This window comes from Centroberyx gerrardi, chromosome 9, assembly GCF_048128805.1.
Source record: "Centroberyx gerrardi isolate f3 chromosome 9, fCenGer3.hap1.cur.20231027, whole genome shotgun sequence".
Lineage (NCBI taxonomy): Eukaryota > Metazoa > Chordata > Actinopteri > Beryciformes > Berycidae > Centroberyx > Centroberyx gerrardi.
The window spans coordinates 32532332-32553125 of NC_136005.1; the positions used below are offsets into that span (position 1 = coordinate 32532332).

The 20794-nt window shown below is 40.5% G+C and overlaps 2 protein-coding genes across 5 annotated transcripts; one reads left to right on the forward strand and one right to left on the reverse strand.

Moving 5' to 3' along the window:
- Nucleotides 1-350: 350 nt before the first annotated feature.
- dohh (deoxyhypusine hydroxylase/monooxygenase) lies at nt 351-5902 on the reverse strand. Of its 3 annotated transcripts, none has more exons than XM_071915945.2 (6): nt 5852-5902; nt 4815-4924; nt 4404-4571; nt 4028-4104; nt 1740-1995; nt 351-1647 (listed from the first exon to the last, which is right to left on the reverse strand). In XM_071915945.2, exons 2-6 carry the CDS (start codon nt 4918-4920, stop codon nt 1337-1339), a joined length of 918 nt encoding a protein of 305 aa, XP_071772046.1. In that variant the 5' UTR covers nt 4921-4924; nt 5852-5902; the 3' UTR covers nt 351-1336. The 3 variants fall into 3 exon arrangements, with proteins under 3 accessions (XP_071772046.1, XP_071772055.1, XP_071772064.1); XM_071915954.2 differs by having other exon boundaries at nt 4815-4921; nt 5852-5892; XM_071915963.2 differs by lacking the exon at nt 5852-5902 and adding an exon at nt 5790-5851.
- A 533-nt stretch (nt 5903-6435) lies between these two features.
- On the forward strand, nt 6436-20323 carry lrrc40 (leucine rich repeat containing 40). Of its 2 annotated transcripts, XM_071915903.2 has the most exons (15): nt 6436-6670; nt 10150-10331; nt 11310-11383; nt 11567-11696; nt 12139-12262; nt 12787-12926; nt 13480-13652; nt 14137-14227; nt 14713-14758; nt 15973-16072; nt 16913-17020; nt 17295-17405; nt 17501-17578; nt 18497-18682; nt 19393-20323. In XM_071915903.2, the coding sequence occupies exons 1-15, from the start codon at nt 6526-6528 to the stop codon at nt 19496-19498; spliced, it is 1794 nt and encodes a 597-aa protein (XP_071772004.1). In that variant the 5' UTR covers nt 6436-6525; the 3' UTR covers nt 19499-20323. The 2 variants fall into 2 exon arrangements, with proteins under 2 accessions (XP_071772004.1, XP_078141736.1); XM_078285610.1 differs by lacking the exon at nt 19393-20323 and having other exon boundaries at nt 17501-17599; nt 18497-18623.
- The last annotated feature ends 471 nt before the right edge of the window (nt 20324-20794 follow it).

Here is a 20794-nt window from a genome sequence, read left to right on the forward strand (position 1 = left end):
CCAAGAGGCAAAAATGTTCAGCATGTCCAGATACATATCTGCAGCAAGTTTCACATCTCTATGACTAATGGTGCAGCGGGGCTGAGCCTTAGACTTTGAGGGCTTACTATAGCGCCCCCTATGAGCCAATCAGTACCATTCTTTGTGTCCAAGTAGCGAGTGAACCGGACTACTCGTGCCAAATTAGAAAAAAAGAATAGTAAACCCCAAATAAATAAATAAATAAATGTATCAACCATATCATCAAAAGCTATACCACAATAGCTAACCTAGCTAACTGCTTGGTGTATTAAATAACTTACTAATCAAGAATCACATTACTGAGGTGATAAATACACAAAAACCATAAATAAGATCACTGAGCATTTTATTATGGTTTGTGAAGAGGTCAATGTACAGCCTGAGGTCACACACAGACCTCAGCAGCACAGACAAAACCACAGACTTGTGCTGCAATGGATTACATGTGATAGATGATAAAGACACAAATTCAAATTACAACCTGCAAATTGCAATAAATTGTTCATTTCACTGCATATCGTGTATTTTGGAGTAAAGTCACCCAGAAGTAACTGAAAGCAGCCAGATTACATTGCTGAGGTTGAGCATTCCAGTAGATTGAGTTACAATTTTAATATGGTAAGCAGGTACATTTTGAAAATAACCTTCCCAAGTTGGAGTGCTGTCCTCCCAACATATATCCAGAACAGAAATACTAGTTGATCTCTGTTCTGCATCAAACAGTAATACGAAAATGTGAACTGACCTGAGGCCTGACCACACCGCAGTACCGCCTGTATCAACAGGATTAGCCAGATGCTGAACCAGTCAGTACTTTATGTTGTCTCATCTCCATTCTATTAGACTGACTGATCACACACACAGACACACCTTCAGAAGAAAAGCCCCAAGAGTCATCAGTCCCCCTAGTAGTAAAATAAACTTTAGTCCATCAACCCATGGTGAGATAATAGTGATGAGAATAAAACCTGGGATTGCAATAGTCATTCTTATACGGTCTCTAATTGGGATAATTTCTAGTGAATTATAGTGACATTAAAAGTATTCCACATTTTGCTGGGGAACCCCTGGAACCTCCTCAATGACCACTGGAACCGCCTCGAAGACCCCTGGTGGTCCCTGGACCCCACTTTGAGAACCACTGCATGTGCTCACAAGGCGTAAAATCTCAAAAAGAATGTTAAGAGATAAGTTATTGTGAAAATAAGGTTGTTTTCCTTCAGTTGCTGAGAAGTCGAGAGGTTTTCCATCCAAGGATTCGAGTGACAGCCCAGAAGAGTCCTGGAGTCGCGACTGTAACGCTTAATCCTGACTTTTAACCCTGTAACCTGACCAGTCCGTCGGCGTACTGGAACTGGTCGCTGTTTTCGTACTCCAGCATGTCCAGGGCGACCTCACAGCTCTCCTTGACGACGCGCTCCCCGTCGCCGCAGTAGCGCTGCAGCACGGCGACGCACTCTTCCTTGCCGATGGAGCCCAGAGCCTCGGCCGCCTCGTGCCGGACCATGGGGCTTTCGCCGGGACGCTCCAGGGCCGCCCTCAGGGCCGGGACCGACGCCGGGTGCTGCATCTGGCCCAGGACGTAGCCGATCTCGTGACGGAACAGAGCGCTGGAGCACTGAAGGCCTGGAGACAAAACAAAGGTTTATGTAGTGGTCAAACAATCATGTCCTGACACAAACACAGAGAAACCAGCATAAACCAGTGCTCTATCCTACCATCTCCCAGCGCCAGCACCGCCTCCTCGTTGCCTAGGTTACGCAGAGCAAACATGGCCCGGTAGCGTTCAAAGAGCAGCAAGCTCTCGTCCAACAGGATGGTCCGTAGCTCTGAGATGCTCTTCCTCGTCGCAGGGGGTGCGGGGTCTACGGAAGAGTAGGGGTTCCCGTCTGTAGCTCCACCCTCTTCCTGTTTCTCTCCTCCGCTCTGCAGCCACTCTAACCGCCGAACAGCCAGCTGGCACGTCTCTGCCACCTGCACGACGGTAGGGCCAAACCTACTTTACAACAGTTTTACTGCATACAATTGATGTATAGGAAATCTCTCTAGAGGGAAATCTGTCTCACTAATCACAAATATATGTAATAAAATGAATAGAAATCTAAATGGAAAAAAGATAAATATACAATCCACAAGTTTTAAGATTGTTGAATGCAAAAAAACAGACACACAAATGTATCTGTTCTGTAAACCATCATATAAATAAATGTAACATCATTAACAAAAACAGACATATAGTGGACCACCAAAGTCAATCATGATGGATTTTTTCTAATTTGCATTTTTAAAAAAAAGTTTTCTCATCTATCGACAACACATTTGGTACACATCCAAAGGGGACCTTGATACACCTTTTTTTTTATATTCCAGTTTTTATCCCAGTTGCTCATACAAAGAACTAAAGATGATTTGTTTTACAACTGTCAAGCTACATTCTCCACATGTGAATTGGTACATATTTCTGAACACATTTCTGTATGTATTCTACCTCCATCTACAGTGCCTTCATAAAGTATTCAACCACCTTGTCTTTTCCTACATATTTGCTGCCACTTTTTCCATTGCTCTGGGCTCCAAGTTTTGTGCTCCTTACATGCAGCTTTGATACAAGTGTTTTCTAAATGGCAGCCCTGCCATAAAAACAGCTTTGTTAAGATCACAACATACAATCTTTGGTGAAATTGTGTCACAGACGCTTCGGTTCAGTTTGAGTCTGTAGTTTTGTGGGGTTTAGCAACTATCCTGTTAAGAGTCGGTCTATCCCTGTCAGTGAGCTTTTACTTGTCACCACTGTTCCTCTTTGCCGTTGTAGTTTGACATATGTCGTCATGATTTTCCAAACTCTTCTCCTCACTACATTAAATAATTTTACAGTATTTGTGACCAATGCTCTGTGATTATTTGACCTCTGTGGATCTCAGTTAGTTTATTAGTTAGTTGTTAGTTGCCTCATATTGCTTTGAAAACTCGCATTTTCAAAGCAATACTGGAACCAAAAACTGAGGCATCTCTGTACCCCAAACACAGCCGGTTGACACATCTCTGACACCTAGAGGACATTGGGGGAACGACAACATTCCGACATTTCACAATAATGCAATGCTGCAACATTAACATTTGTTAAGCTGCATTAAAAGACTAGTAACACATTGTATATGTCAGTTGCCTACCTCTATGACAGAAGTATTTCTTGGTGTATTTTATTGGTGCATTTCTTCAGCAGCAATTACAGAAAAATGTATCCAATGGCATGCATGTGAGAGGTTGCTTTGCCTGGTTCTTATTAGTGTGAACATCAGTCAGAGTTCCTCAGGTGAGTTGCTCTCTTTTCCATTATCTACTTGTGGGGCAGTTTTGATTTTTGGAACATGATGACCTACTCGAGATGTCCCACAACATCGAGAGAAGTGGACTAATCCGGCTGTGCGGTGACCCGATCAAACCAATCACATATATCTGTTGACAAATCGTCTCCACAATGAAGCGTAATTCAAAATGTCAGCAAGAAAGTAGTAGACGAGTGCACCTCCTCATCTCTGACCAAACGAAAACAAAGATGAAGACAAATTTGTCTAAAAAAGGGGGCAGCATCCATCATGTGGACATAGTTCGGTTATAAAAACAGAAGACTTCTGCAAGCTTTGTAGCGTGACTGTCATTACTAGAGGTGTCAACACCAGCAACTTGTTTTACCACCTGAAGACCAAACATGTATTTTTTTTAGGTTTAGGTGAATGTTCCAAATAACAAGTGTCAACATACTTGCTACCTGCCCTTAAATTAGCAAAATATTGAAAACTTCAAGCATAAAACAGGCATTTCCACATCTTTCTTGTACTTAACATTTTTCAAATGACATAAGCAGAAAAACCAGTGGATATGAACAACACCTTGTTAAGCCAAACAAGTCTATAACACTACACCTACCCATGGGTCCTTGGTATCCAGGGTTTGCAACTATGTATGTGGCAAATTACATTTGGACTTGGTACAGTTATGTTCCTACCTCTATGACAGGGTCCTGACTGTATTCTTTCAGCAGGTCCAGAACCACAAGATCACCAATCGCTCCCAGAGCCTCCCCTAGAGACAGACAGTCAGATAGACAGGCACACAGTCAAGACAGAAGCACACACCCAGTGCTCATGTGGCTACAGTGAGAAGCAAATACGCATCCATCATGCAGAGACGTGCTGTTTATTACATCAACATGCCACTTCATCAGTTACTTGGTCAGGGTTTTTGCTACATAGGTACGTTTTGAGAGCTATTCAGCTCTCGAAACGCAAAAATTCTGCAAAAAAGCAAAAATGAGAGAAAAATCAGCAACAATAGACATGATATGTAGTAGAAATGTTTTCTTCCTGTGTGTATGTATTTACCTGCTTCATGTCTGACCATGGGTTCTTGCTGTGTGTCTTTGAGTACAGCAGTGAGCGTTGGTATAGCCTGTTTGTCCTGCATCTGCCCGAGGCAGTAAGCTAGCTCATGCTTCAGTAGGGCAGACTCATCACTGAATGCCTTGCTGATCCATTCTATGGCTTCAGCACCTAACACAGTTTAAAGTTCAAATGAGACATCACACAACATATGTATATATATATATATATATATGTATATATATATATATACATATATATATATATGTATATATCTTGCCCATCTATTTAAAGTCACACAGAAGTGAAAAATAACTCATTCTAACTATTGTAACATACCATACACCTATTTGACACATACACCTATTTAATATATACAGTATATATAGTTGGAGTTTTGTGGAGGTGTGTTACCTCCCAGGTTCCTCAGAGTGAATAAGGCTCTGAAGCGGCGGGTCAGGTCCAGTCCTGGGTCCACCAGAACCTCCCCTACTGCTGTTACCTGGTCAACACTGGCCATACTGCTGCACAGGGAGACAAGAAATGTACACAGACACACACACAAACATACAGAAATCTGATTCAGGGTGATTTTCCTGTTTGGCTTTCTAGTGAGGCAGTGTAGTTCTGAATTGCACCAGCCAAGTTCATCTCCTAGCAGCCAAGCTAGTTTTACAATAAAATATTTAAGTTATCTGCTTGCCTAAAGTGGCTTGTATCACAGCCTTTAGCCATAGCAACCCCCCAATGCATGTCGCCTTGTCTGCAAAAGCATAGTTCATAAAATTAGATTTCAGATATTTTTTAAATATATTTTTTTAAGTCTACATACATATAACCCACTAAATAGCACCTGTAACATCGAAACGTTTAGAATTGGTTCACACTGCTCCGTGTGTTTTGGTGGAAGGGACAGATTGTGGGGAGTGCAGGCAAACCAATTATTAAAGTTAAAATGTAATAGAAATAAGAGCCGCTTGGTAGATACGATGTATGCCGAATCAAATTGTGGAACCTAACTATTCAGAAGAGGTCTTGAGTCATGTTTTATGAAACATATACTTTTGTCGAAAGCGAGGCAACGGATTTTTAAATTATGTGTGGCGTAGCCTTCAATTCAATATCAGAGATAATGGGATTTTCAGGGCTACAGTCACAGTAAATAAAAAACTACCAGCATTACAGTTAATTTGAAACTCTGATCCCATCATTACAAAATGTATCACATAACAGCACTAACGTTACGGGCCACGTTGCGGGTTAGTTAGCAAGCTAGGCTAACGTTAAGTTGCCAGCTGTGCTTATAAAACAGCTTTCCGGCGTTAACTAACTAGCTATGTAAACCTTACTCTGAGTTGACACACTTCAGAATGAACACATAATTCATACAGATTCTAATGGCGCCAACACACCACACCCAAAAGCACCAGAACTTCACAGTAGCTACTCACTGTATGCGCTTTACTTTACAGCTGATGACTCTTAACTTCGATTTGACAGCACACTGCAGGTAGGTTGACGAAACGGAAGCGCTGCTATAGCCTACTGAGACCAGGCTGTGTTCTGCCATCTGTCCGATTTTTTTCAGAATAAAAGCGCAATTTCTAGAAATCCACAACACTCAAATGTTGACTAAAAAAACGTATTTTTGCACAAAAAAAACAAAACAAATAATTGAGCAATTATATAATCTGTACAATGTTTTTCCATGAGAAGAATTGTCAGAGACCACTTCTGTTCTGACCATTGTGACTGACAAGACAATACTGCTATCTCTTACATCTAACAAACATATTATCATTTACATTTCATATTTATGAACAGTGACGAATTGTATACAACACTGAGTGTTCAAATTTGTTCCAAAGGACACTGTTGTCACCGAAAAACGTCTTTTTTCCACTTACCAATGCTTGCACGCATGCGCCAGCCATTGCGTGACACGGCAAGATTACGACATTCAAGACGAGTTTGGTTTACGGCAGTCCCATATGTGAAAACGACGAAGAAGAAGCAGAAGAAGAAGCTGAAGAAGAGCCTGGGTTATATCAGATGTAAACACACAGCTGACAGCTAGGGTAGCCGTATAAATACATATTCTCGGTTTCATTTAAGTACACCGACAATGTCTCGTTTTAAAAGATCGGATAAAGCGGATTCTCTGGCGGGATTCAGGACGGAGAAAACAGAACCTACCGTTCCTCACGGACTGCTGAAGGCAGCCAGAAAGAGCGGCCAGCTCAACCTGTCAGGCCGAGGGCTGACTGAAGGTAAAGTTAAGTTACACTTTACACTGTGTTACCATTGCAGTCGAGATTTAACGTTTCTGCCGTCGAATTGCCATGGCCAAAGGTCATTCCCTGCACCCTTAAATAAGTAGGCCTACGCTGTAAGACTTGGTGGTGCTAATTCTGTCTTTTACAGTTTTACAGAATAAATATGGCATCTTTCAAGCATAGCCTAGCTTAATTTGCTACAGTATGAGGCACTGCCATAGACTGTAAATATACAGGACGCGGTCGACGGTCGTGGATGGATAGAATAATGTAAACTATGGAGCTAAACTTTATTCTAAAGCAGTGGTTCTCAACGTGGGGTCCGGGGACCACCAGGGATCCTTGAGGGGGTTCCAGAGGGTCCCCAGCAAATTTCTCAGTTGTTAAACTTATTTCATTTACAAGAAGTTAACACAATTAGAGAATGTAGAAGAATGACTATTTTGATCATAGTTTCAGTGTTATCTCTCTACCTGCAATGCAGATAGTCATGGAATTCTGGACAAAATCATAACTTACAATAAAGATATTCTCAGATTTGGGTTCAAGAGACAAAATCTCATCAAATGGGGGTCCGTGGCCCTAATGTGTACTAAATTAGGGGTCCTTGATATGAAAAAGGTTGAGAATCAGTGTTCTAAAGTATTGTAACTGCACTCAGAGGAAGTGCAATTGCAAGACAGTAATTATAACTGAACTCAGAAAAATTGTAACTGAAAGAGAGTAACTGTAGCTGTATTTAAAAGTAATCTAAGTGGAAGAAAATGATTTGCAAGACATCTTAAGTCGCACAGTTGAAATCACACAAAACATGATCTCCCCAGACTTAAGATTCCTAAAGCTCTCAATTATTAAATGTGCTGGCTGTGCACATGCAGGGCCTGGATCATCTTCTTCTTCTTCTTGTCTTTTAACGGTGGTTCCCAGCCAGCGTCAGTGTTTCCCCTAGAATTTTTTTCAGGCCTGGTGGTACGCACCGAAAAAACCCTAAACAGACGAGGCGCGCGGGATGGCATATTGGCGCAGTCGGCTTCGGTCAGATGGCGCAGCAGGCGGTCTGCAATTTATATTTGCGTTCAAATTTTTGTTCGCTTGGTATATTCAAGACTTAAAACAAAGTGATCACAAGGAGAGGATGACTTTATAGCTGCATTTATTGCATAACAATAAGCAGTGTAACCTATGACCTTTGCAAAACATTAGCATTATGACCTTTGCAAACATTAACATTATGTCTTCCATCTTCTTAATTTCTCCCTTTCTTCACAAACTCCCTCATATCAAAGCTGTCACGTTTATTTGTTTGTTTTTTCAGCAAGAGTCTGACTTGTGATCAGGCAATAATTAGGAAAGTCTAGGGGAGCTAGATCTCTCTCTCTCTCTCATATAACATACCTAAACATGTATCCTTGCTTTACTTTTGTGGTAATTCAATAACAGACGCAATTTTCAAAAGGCAAGTGATAATTCAAAACCAGAGAGACCATCATCCTACATTTAAAACTTGCATTAGTACAGATAGATTCATCAACAACAACAGTGAAGACCCTGGTAAGTTGATCATTTAATATATTTGTGCTTCTGTGGTGATATAATGGAGATATGATCATCTATAGTGTTTTCTATGGTGTTTTCCTGTGAAATGCGCACCGCGGCACGCGGAGAAAATAGACCAGACGCCGCTGAAACTGCCGCTCCAGATCGCAAACGGCGAGCGGAGCGCCCCGCCGCGGCGCGGCCGTTTCTGAACGGTCAAATTGGTTAACATGGGCGCCGAAAGGAAACTGGCTGCGCTTCCCGGCGCTTCGCGGCGCTTCTGCATGCGGTCTGAACCCGGTGTTTAGGACACGGTGTGATAGCAGTGGCACTCACATGGCGTCAAGAGTTTCCCAGGCAACGACACAGAGGTTGACTCACGTTTCGGAACAGCGCTGCACAGAGACTCCCAAACGCAAATGATTATTGATTTCCGAATGAATTGGTATTTGGCGTTATTTTTGGCATTAAAAAAAATATTTTTTTGGCCTTGCAGGGGTTCTCATTGGCCTGGCGGCCCGCCAGGCCTGTACAATTATAGGGGAAACACTTGAGCGTTATAGGTGCATTACCGCCACCTTCTGCTTCAGAGTGTGGACCAGAGATGTCTTTATGTCTGTGCTGGACTACGGCGATGTTATATACATGCATGCATCTTCGCAATGCCTACACACGCTGGATACTGTCTACCATGGAGCACTGAGATTTATTACAAATTTTAAAGCCCTTACTCACCATTGCTCTTTGTATGCTCGGGTTGGATGGTCTGCCTTGTCCACCCGCAGACTTAACCATTGGCACATCCTTATTTATAAGGCTATTCTTGGTCTGCTTCCATCTTACCTACGGATCTACATCCTTCAAAAAAGTATGGGAAGTTATCGTCTTCGCTCCCAGGACTTATTCCTACTAACTGTCCCTAAAGTCCGTACTGAACTGGGAAAAAGGGCGTTTAGGTATGCTGCTCCCTCTGCTTGGAATCAGTTGCAAAATTACCTGAATCTTCGGAAGCTGGTCTCACTGGATGCTTTTAAAGTGTTTCTAAATGACTTGGAAGCAAACACATCTGGCTGTAGATGTTTTGAATGTTGATGAAATGTGTTCTTTGTTTTCATTCTAAATTGTTATATGTTTGTTTTATGTCTGCAACCGTGTAACTGTGCTGCTGCCTGTCTTGGCCAGGACACTCTTGAAAAAGAGATTTTTAATCTCAATGAGACTCCACTCCTGGTTAAATAAAGGTTAAATAAAATAAAATAAAATAAAGAGACTAGATTCTAGCTTTTAATCCTGTTTGATTAATAAAATCAAAGAAAATTCTGCAATGTGCCACTTTATACTTTCATTATTATTGTCTTCATGTTCAATTCCTGGATTCCCGCCTTTCTAAATCCTTCTTTCATTTGTTCTCATTCCTCCTCATATTCTCCACACTGCATAATCATGTTCGACTGACTCTTCACCCTGACAGTGATCACATAGACCAGTTGGATGCTTTCCTATTATCTTGAGTGTTTTTTCTTCCTCTTCCTTTTCTTCTTCTTCTGCTTCTTCTACTCGAATGGCGAATCACCTCCTCACCGGGGTGTTATCGCCACCAACTGATGTACTGAGCTTTCTATGCAGCCCAGTGGTAGTAGCTGGGACACGATTTCCAACTTGATTCATATTTTTTCAGGCACTGAAGTGTCTCAATCTGGTATAAGATAATGGCATTGCAACATTAGCTATTATACTTCCATCTGATTATCAAGGCTGAAGGCTATGTTTCAGACTGGCGGGTATTGACATTGTATGGGAAATGCTGGTCTTTGATGATGCTTTCTTAACTATGTCTCTCTTCAAAAATATTTTGTCAATCTCAGTGGGATTGCTTGGTATCTGTAGTGAGTTAGTCAGTACTAGTCAAGTTTAACTGTAGTAACCATCTGTCTCAGTCCCTCAGAATGTCTATCGTCTGAACGTTGACACACCAGAGGAAGCCAATCAGAATCTGTCATTTGGAGCGTCAGAGCGCTGGTGGGAACAGACTGACCTTACCAAACTGCTGCTCTCATCCAATCAGCTTACAGCGTTATCTGATGACATCAGACTACTGTCTGGACTCACTACACTGGATGTAAGTAACACTAACTCACTTACTAAGTAGCCTAAGTCAGTAAATCCAAAAATTATCCCACTCTGTAACCCCCTAACTCACTAATTAACTCACTGATTAACTCACTGACTCATTAACTAACTCACTCACCCGTCAAATCACTCACTAACTCGCCATCTCTCTAATTAATTCACTAACTCATTAACTAGCTCACTCACTAAATGACTATCCAAACAAGTGATTCTCAGTCCTGGTTCCTGGGGCCCAGAGTGCTGCTGGTTTTCTATCCTACCAGCTAGTTAATTGCATTAACCTGGCATCCCAGGTGTAAATCAATCCCTCATTACATAGCTAGAATGGAAACCAGCAGGTCTCTGGGTCCTGAGGACTGAGAACCACAGATGTAATGAACTTATTAACTCACTCACTCACCAACTCTTTCACTAACTCATTAACTCACTCATTAACGTACTAATTCACTATGTCACTCAGTAACTCACTCAGTCACTCAGACACTAACTAATTCACTAAGTTACTTCAAAAATAACTAAGTCACTAACTCACTCACTTTTAACTCACCAACTAACTCTCTAATCACTAACTCACTCACTAACTCATCGATTCACTTAACAGCGCACCTACTAACTCCTCACTAGCTCACTAACTTACTAAGTCACTTACTAACTCACTCATTAAGTCACTAACTGTCACTAACGAAGTCACTAGCACACCAACTAACTCACTAACAAACTCACTCTAACTCTTTCACTCACTCACTAAGACACAATGTCACTGACTCATTAACCAACTCATTAAATCACTAACTCACTCACTCAAACTCAACAAGCATTTCTTTTGGCTGACTTGTACTATACAGTAGATTCAGGGAAGTAGTATTACAATGAAAAATTCAACAGTTTTATTTATTTAGTTTAAGTTATTAGAAGTAATTTTAAAACAGGCAGCTAAAAATAAAACATGCTTGTATTGATTTGTCAGCTCCATGACAACCAGCTGAGCAGTTTACCTTGTACTCTGGGAGAACTGGAGCAGCTACAGCAACTACGACTCAGGTATACACACACACACACACACACACACACACACACACACACACACACACACACACAAAGCAGTCGTTAAACATTAATGCTGTTTGGATTGGATATTGGATATTTACAGTGCACAGAAAATTGGCTACAGTAAATGCGTCACTCAGGATATTTTCCTGTGTGTGTGTTGGCCCGTCTCTCCAGTCACAACCGGTTGAGTGTGTTGCCGGTGGAAGTATGTATTCTGAAGAACCTTCGCAGTCTGACGCTCCAGCAGAACCTTCTGGAAACCCTGCCGGAAGAACTGGGACAACTGGAAAACCTGACTGAGCTAGTAAGTAACACAGAAACACACACACACACACATACACACACCCACACACCGGCAGACTTTTGAGGAATGGCGCAAAGAGAATTTCACCACGAATTATGATTTACTGGGCAGCCCAAACTATTGAGCAGTAGTTAGAAAGAAAGACTTAAAAGCTAACCTTTTGACTGAAGTCAACCAAATACTCAATTTTTACTGAATTTATGAATGAACAATGAATACTGAAACAGAACCTTCTAGAAACACCATCTAAACAACTGGCAGCCATCTTGGGTGTACCAAAGGAAATTACGTTGATACACCAGGAATGGGCCTTGTAATCTGTTCTAATTTGGTAGCTTTGGTAGAAATACACTGTAAATATACTGTTGCTCTCTCCCACCTGGCCCTGCCTACTGTATTGTCTGACTGATGGAGGTATTCTGTCTGCTTTGATGGGTTGAAGGACCTGTCCAACAACCATCTGAAGTGCCTTCCCTCCAGCCTGGGCCGCCTGACTTGTCTACAGAAACTAGACCTGTCTCACAACATGCTCACCTGTCTTCCTGACAGCCTGGCCAAGATGGCAAGTACGGCTACTTGTCTGTCTGTCTGTCTGTCTCTGCCTACCCGTCTGGCTTTCACTCTTGATATTTGTGGGTTTTTTTAAAGGAACATTTCATGCCCAAATGAAAATCCTGCCATTATCTACTCACTTCCATGTCAGTGGAAACTCCATGAAACTCCTTGAAGTTTGTACGACCACCAAACACACAGTGAGTTAGCTACTGCAGTTCCATCTCAGCCTTCTAACAAACTATTGAGGTGATTGGGGTCTGGTTGGTTGCAGAAAATCCAAGTGTATTGTAGCCAAATCATTGCACTGTGAGTCCAAAAGGCCTAGATTTAATTCTTTATCTAGTCCTATAAGTCAAGTCAAGCTTGAGTAGATCTGCTAGAGTAGATTATTATTATTATTATTATTATTATTATTATTATTATTATTATTATTATTATTATTATTTTGAGTGAACTGTTTCTCTAAGCCATTTTATTTGGACTAATGATTACAACACATAAAAACATAGTCACTATGTGACTCTATCCCTTGCAGGTCTCAAGCTGTTGGACTGTAGCAATAACCAGTTGACTGGCGTTCCAGTTAGCATATCCGAGATGCTAGCTCTGGAGCAGCTCTTCCTCCGACACAACAAGCTCCGCCTCCTCCCACAGGTCCCTGCCCCCAACTTGAAGGTAACCATAGCAACAGCCTACAAAAACAATGGTCCAATCTCAAAACCAACACTGAGTACGTTTACATGCATGAATTCCCTTCCTAACCCGCGTACTCCAGTAACCTGGTTTTGGGTTGATGTATGAAAACATCATAACTGGGTTGGAGTAACCCAGTAGTACTCTTTTCACTGGTTTAGTCATGGTAACAGGGAGACTCAATCACAGGCTATCAAAGGTTAATGAATAATGGTTAATGAATTAACCTGAATAAGACCGTAACAAGAGTATCGCGTCATTCTAAAACTGATGATATACATGGACAATTGTTGCCAATATTGTCCTTTGCAGGGATTGGCAAGTAAGACAATATCACTTTGGATTATGTTACCGAAAGAAATGTCAAATACTGCCAAAATTCTTTGCAGAAAAATTGCATCTACATTGCCTCACATGTTGTACATATATCATGTCCTCAAAGTGTGTGTGTGTGTGTGTGTGTGTGTGTGTGTGTGTGTGTGTGTGTGTGTGTGTGTGTGTGTGTGTGTGTGTGTGTGTGTGTGTGTGTGTCTAGGAGCTGTATGTTGGCAACAACCAGATTGAGGAGTTGGAGGCGGAGCAGCTGGCCAGCCTGATGGTCATTTCTCTTCTAGAGCTCAGAGACAACAAGATCAAAACACTTCCTGAACAGATTACCGTACTGAGCACACTCACACGCCTCGACCTCACCAACAACGACATCACCACGTAGGTCCATGACATCACCATGACATCACCTCATGATCACATACAGCACATCACAACAGTTGTTAACTGTTTCTGCCCAGGAGCCAAACTCCTTAAACAATTTTTATTGATTTTAGTTTACTTACAAAGCACCTTCATCAGTATATATGAAAACAAAACCACACAGGTATATCCAAATCAAAGATAGGATTATGCATTAATCTAGCTAACATTACCTGTATAGCCTACCAGAGCTAAAGTTAGCAGCAAAAATACTTAAGGTAACACCAGGAAGACCAACATTCTCTGCCACTTTCCTCCATGCATTATTTCACTTGTCAGGATCTTTATGAGCTGACAGATTTGCAACATTTCAGAAGTTTGCTTTAAATTCTCTTAAGAGTCGGATAGGAACAACAGCTAATGTGCCACCAAAGTTGGTCTCCCATTCAATTCATCAGTCACATCCTAACTTTGTATTTGTGTGTGTGTGTTTGTCTGTCAGTCTTCCAGCCTCTCTCAGCTTGTTGCCCAATCTGAAGATGTTGCTGTTGGAGGGAAACCCACTGAGAGGAATCAGGAGAGACCTGCTCACTGTAGGTTACACACACACTAACTACAGCCAGACCAATACAGGGTTTTCAGGTGACGTAGCCAAAGATAATGGAGAAGGATCCTTCCTTCTCCTTTAACTAGAGTGGTGACTACCCCATAATTGTTAGCACTGTGCAATGTTCTATAAATATGATTGTGTCTTTGTCAGTAAAAGATTAAACATGTCAGATGATATACAAATTCATCAGCTTTGGGACACTTAATGACAAACTCACCTACACTCTTTCTTTTACGTCTTTTGACAAACGCTAACTCTTCATTTAAAATGTATTTTTGTGTGGTTAATGTCTATAGCTGTTAAACACGCTTATATGGCATTTCAGAGCCATGTTTGTTGCCATGTTAGTCCAGTTCTGGGCCAGGAAAAACCCTGGTGTAAAGCCAAAATCAGCTGATAATGTTTATGTAGTGCCTCACTTCTACACACATCCATGCCAACACTGTTGTTCTGTCGTCTTCCTGACAGAAAGGAACCAACGAGCTTCTGAAATATCTAAGAGGGAGAATTAAAGGTATAAACACTATTTCTACTGACTCTACTGAGTCAACAAAATCTGCTTACTCTACTGACATAATCGAACGTTTTGACTCTGTTGAATCTACGGAGTCTTCTGAACCTGCTCAGTATCCTGAATCTAATGACTTAACTAACTCTACTGAATCTAGTGACTACTGAGTCTGCTGATTTAACTGACTCTACTGACTACTGAATCTACTGACTCTACTAACTCCACTGAATCTACTGACCCTACTGAACCTATTGATTTAACAGACTCTACTGAATCTACCATCTTTACTGAATCTACTGACTACCAGATCTACTGATTTAAATGACTCTACTGAATCAACTGAATCTACTGAGTACTTACTCTATTGACTCCATTAATTTACTGAATTCACAGACTCTGCTGAATCTACTGATTTAACTGACTCTACCTACTCCACTGAATCTCATTCTTTACTGAGTCTACTGACTCTACTGAATCTACTGATTTAACTGACTCTACTGACTACTGAATCTACTGACCCTACTGAATCTACCGTCTTTGCTGAGTCTACTGAATCTACTGACTACTGGATGAACTGATTTAAATGATTCTACTGACTTCTAAACCTGCTCACTTTCCTGACTCTACTGACTGTCTGACTGAACCTAATGACTTAGCTAACTCTACTGCATCAACTGAATCTACTGACTTACTCTGTTAACTCCATTAATTTTACTGAATTCACAGACTCTGCTGAATCTACTGATTTAACTGACTCTGCTGACTACTGAACCTACTGACTCCACCTACTCCACTGAACCATACTGTCTTTACGGAGTCTACTGACTCTACTGAATCTACTCACTCTACTGATTTTACTGAATCCACTGATTTAACTGATTTAACTTACTCTACTTAATCTACTGACTGCTGACTCGATTTAATCTGCTGACTCCATTGAATCTACTGACTACTGATTTTACTGAATCTACTGATTTAACTTTACTGAATCTACGAACTGCTGACTCGATTGAATCTAGCGACTTGATTGAATCTACTGACTCTACTAAATACTCCCCCCCCCACCCCACCGACTCTACTGACTCTACTTAATCTACTGACTTTACTGAATTTACGGAATACCGATTCTACTGACTTTACTGAATCTACTTACTACTGAATCAGCTGATTTTATTGAATCTACTGACTACTGATTTTACTGACTCTACTGACTCTAGAGCCCGAGAACGCAGATACAGCTCCTACAGCCATGACGTTACCCAGCCAGGCCAGAGTCAACCTGCACAACATCAAAACTCTCAAGCTGCTGGAGTACAGGTTGGTGATGAAGGCTACAGTTGTTATGTACTAGTTTTATATACTAAGACATAATTTATACATATTATTTATACTTGTTTTGACATATTTCAAACACAGGCTTGAGTCAACCTGAATATGAAGCTCTGGAATAAAAATAGAAATAAAACCATGTTTAAAGATAAAATAATTACTACTCTAATTTGAGAGTGGTGTCTCATCAGCCTGGCTCTGTGGCAGTACAAGTAACTTTAAATAACTTTACTCACAACAAAATATCACAGTACTACAACAAGCTAACTTTGGAGTACTAGTTACTATCATACCAAAACATCATTGCTACGGTTTGACCCATATTGTTTTTTTTGATGGCACCTATGTTTTTCATTCTCTTAAAGCCATTTTGATCTAAAGGCTTATGCTTAAATGCTTGAAATTAGTTTCTTAGACAAATATAAATAGTGAAGTTGATGCCTATGTATGAATTTCTTTCCAAAGCCTATTCCTTTCCATCAAAGCAAAGGGCGGCTACTTTAAAGAATCTAAAATATAAGATGGTTTGACTTTTTTGGTCACTGCATAATTCCATTTGTGCTATTTCATAGTTTTGATGTCTTTATTATTATTTTAAAATGTGGAAAATAGTAAAAATAAAGAAAAATGTGACCTGTCCAAACTTTTGACTGGTAGTGCAATTTAGTACATTTTCATATTGTACATATTTTTTGTGGACAACACTGACTGGCCAATATCCAATTTTAATGAAAGGCCTATATCAGGCTCATATATCGGTCTACAGTACTAGTGTGCTATGCTTGTGCTGTGTGTGTGTGTGTGTGTGTGTTTGTGTGTGTGTGTCAGTGAGAAGCAGGCAGAGAATATTCCAGATGAGTTGTTTGATGCTGTAGCAGGTGGAGTTGTGACCACCATTAACTTCAGCAAGAACCAGCTGACCACCCTGCCCACCAGGTACACACACACACACACACACACACACGCACACACACACACGCGCGCACACACACACACACACACACACACTCTCTGTCTCTCTATATATCCTCTTCCTTCGTCTCCTGTCCCATCACTGTTTGATTCACTCATTTTTAGAATCAGCATTGGAAATCAGTCTGTCTTTAGTCTTTCATTCTCAACAGTTTTATGATGCATCATTTTACAAATCGTTTCATAAACTAACCATAAAGGCTCTTCTTCTCTGCTGTTTTCTGTCCTCTCTGTCCAGACTAGTGGAACTGCAGTCTTCAGTGTCAGAGGTCAATCTGGGCTTCAACAGACTGAACTGCTGCTCTCCTGACATCTGCAAGCTACTGCAGCTAACACACATAGACCTCAGGTAGACGCACACATACATACACACAGATGAACACATATTTGCATTTACAATTTCAGCCTGGTACATAGTTAACACAACTAACTGGTTGTTTTCAGGAACAACCAGCTGAGTGAGCTGCCATCTGAACTGGAGAACCTGACTAAACTACGCTCAGTTATACTCAATTATAATAGGTAACGCACTAGCTGTTAAAGGTACAGTTCACCCCAAAATAAAATCATGTCAATATCTCCTCACCTCCACTTCAGTGGAGACTGAAACTTCATTGAAGTTCATACAACCACCAGAGAGCGAGTTAGCTACTGAAGTTCCATCTCACACTTCTAACAAACAATTGAGGTGAATGGGGTCTGGCCGTTTAGAGTTAAAAAGAATCATAAAATGACCATCAAATGTATCTAAACAACAACAAGGTTGTTCTGACTGTATCTTCTGACAGTCACTGGTTGAAAGTGTACCAAAATATCCTATTCAAGTAAAAGTACTGTTAGTTTGCTGAAACGGTTTTAGTAGATGTAAAATTACTGGGGTTAAAATCTATTTAAAACTACTTTCAAAATGTACTCAGAATAAAAGTTACTGAGTTACTTTTTCACAAAAGAAAACATTACATATGATCCTTCCTATGCAATGCTAAAAGGACTTCAAACTAGGTTGTTTTAATTGGGAAAACAACCATTACAAAATGAAGTACATAAACAAAATAAAGCATGAATCAACACGGTTCACGGTTCAACATGATTATGATTGGCCAGTTTCTGATACAGTATTTACAAAGAGCCAATCAAATTTGTCCTCTGTGATGGATGTAATTTTAAAATATGGTGAAGTATAATACTTAAGTCAAAACATATTTATGTAAGAGTAAAATTACATACTTCAAAAAACACTCAAAAAGTACACAAAGTAATTCAATATCGCAGGAATGTTCGATAATATCAAATATCGGCCCAAGCCTAGTGTGAACGCAGCCTTAGTTAATTAGTCAACCACTTGGATAGTTTGACAGTCTGTTAGTCAGTTTAACCAATCAGATAGTCATTCAGGTCATCATCTAGTTTCCTCACTCGGTGTTTGCCGGCTGGTTGCAGGTTCAAGTCCTTCCCTGACGTCCTGTATCAGATAGTTTCCCTGGAGACGGTGTTGCTTGGCAACAACCAGGTGGACAGCGTGGACCCTGGTCGTCTGACGCGATTGGTCCATCTGTCAACTTTGGACCTGTCAAACAATGACCTGCTGAACATACCACCTGAGCTGGGACTGTGTACGAACCTCAGGTAGGATATACACCTGAAGAACGAAAGAGTCTGCACACTGTTATCTGCTCCCAAGGTGTGTAAATGTATTAACACCTATATTATACACAGGTGATACTTCCAGTACACTGTCACCTGTGTGTAGGTGTTAAAGGAAAATACCACAGAACTTGAATAGGTAGAATGGTCTTTCCCATTCAAATCAACGTTCCTGGACGGTCGGAGCAGCGGCCATTTTTATGTGAACCATTGGACTAGCTTCCGTATAAACCGACTCATGGCAAGTCGCTGAGATGCGAGGTTTTACAGCAAGAACCAAAGCAGCTTCTCTGTCTCCTTGCTGCCATGGATTGCTAACATGCTAATGTTGACTAGAAGAGCTAGAGAGAGAAGTACAGTCTGTGATAAAGCTACGTTAGCCTCGTCGCTAACGTTAGCTTTCAGTTGAGTGTGACAGTTTGCTAACAGACGCATCTGCTCAGTTCTCAAGCAAGTGTGACAGACTTTACAGCCTTAATGTCCAGACTTGCGTTGTCACCAAAGCAACTAAATTCCATAACCCACATTTTATGCTGTGCTAGCCAAATTACCACGGCAAACAACAAGTGGAAGAACCGTTCTGTCCATTCAAGTTCTGTGGGCTACCTGCGTGTGCGGCAGTTGCATAATAGGATTTTCTAAAAAAAATACATTGTAGAGAAGCTCAGTTGAAACCTGTATTCTCCCTCTAGGTGTCTGAGTCTGGAAGGGAATCCTTTCCGGACGCCCAGAGCAGCCATCGTGGCCAGAGGAACCGATGCTGTATTGGAGTACCTCCGCAGCCGAATAGCCGCATAACCCCCAACCCTAACCCTAGGTAGAACCACAATGTAATGTCATTGTTCTTGGGACCAGAAATCCTTTTTATTGACTGAACCTTCCACATGGAAAGTTAACACTGGCAAACCAATCAGCCAAAGTTGAACTCTGTGAAGTTGTTTTTAAATGAACTGCCCATAAACTCGTGTGGTTTATGACTTAGTTTAATTTAGTTTTGTTGTGTGTTGAATGTGAACCAAGAACCAATGACAGCAGCACTTATTTCAATAAATCCTGAGTTTGTTCATAATTGTAATGACTGGTGTATATTTATTCCAGGTGTATTGTGTTAGCATAAGACCTTCAACAAAATTGTCTCATTCCAACACAATAAATGCAAATAGAAACTTTTACAGTGAAGGAAGGTCAATGGTAATGGGATAGCTTTAATTATATTGCAATATTCCTTGACAAGACAATTTAGAATTGTGACAAAGCTCTCTGTATTTCAGGATGTTGTCAGTCTCATCCAGTAAGCGTATGACCGCCCGTATGCCTTTGTCCCACTATTATTTATGTTGAATATATCATAACACAATAAATTGTAATGCTGTCAATTTCAACCGATACTTATATATAACCTCCTGTGTTTAATTTCTGTATTATATCTCAATAAAACAGAAGCCTTCTATTACAGTGGCAGAGAGTCAGCAGAGATAACCAGCTAGCTCAGACTTAACTAATACTGCATTTGTTACATGGGAAAAACAGTATATACAAGCTTCCTACAAGAAATGTAGTATGTATACTTGTATATTCTTTGTTACTTTATATTACTTTAAAATGAGTAATGTCCATCAAAAAGGGTTTATTCAATCATTTTTACTGTCGTATTTCTTTTATTCTGGTTGACTTGACACTGGTACTGTTAGTTGATTTCGCACAGACTCTAATAATCAGAGGGGGAACGTAAGTACATTTACTCAAGTTCTCTACTTGGGTATAATTTTGAGGTACCGGCACTTTACTTGAGTATTTCCATTTTGTGAGACTTTATACTTTTCCTCCACTACATTTCAGAGGGAAATATTGTACTTTTTACTCCACTACATTTACTGTATCTGATGGCTGGAGTTACTAGTTACTTTGCAGAATAAGGTTTTACATGCAAAACATACGATAAGCTCATAAAATATGTTGCATTGTTAGAGTTTAAACTCCCCAACAGTATATGGAGCAGTTAGATCGACAACATTAAAATACTTCTTACAGGTTAATGCTTCAATAGTTTAACACACTGATTTTACTTGTGATACTTAAGTACATTTTACTACT

Coding starts and splice junctions, on each gene's coding strand:
- dohh (XM_071915945.2), bottom strand. CDS start 4,920: ATGGCCAGTGTTGACCAGGTAACAGCAGTAGGGGAGGTTCTGGTGGAC. Junction 4,572..4,814: donor CACTCTGAGGAACCTGGGAG/GTAACACACCTC, acceptor AAACTGTGTTAG/GTGCTGAAGCCATAGAATGG. Junction 1,996..4,027: donor GTCAGGACCCTGTCATAGAG/GTAGGAACATAA, acceptor ACCGTCGTGCAG/GTGGCAGAGACGTGCCAGCT.
- lrrc40 (XM_071915903.2), top strand. CDS start 6,526: ATGTCTCGTTTTAAAAGATCGGATAAAGCGGATTCTCTGGCGGGATTC. Junction 17,021..17,294: donor CTGACCACCCTGCCCACCAG/GTACACACACAC, acceptor CTCTCTGTCCAG/ACTAGTGGAACTGCAGTCTT. Junction 18,683..19,392: donor GGACTGTGTACGAACCTCAG/GTAGGATATACA, acceptor TTCTCCCTCTAG/GTGTCTGAGTCTGGAAGGGA.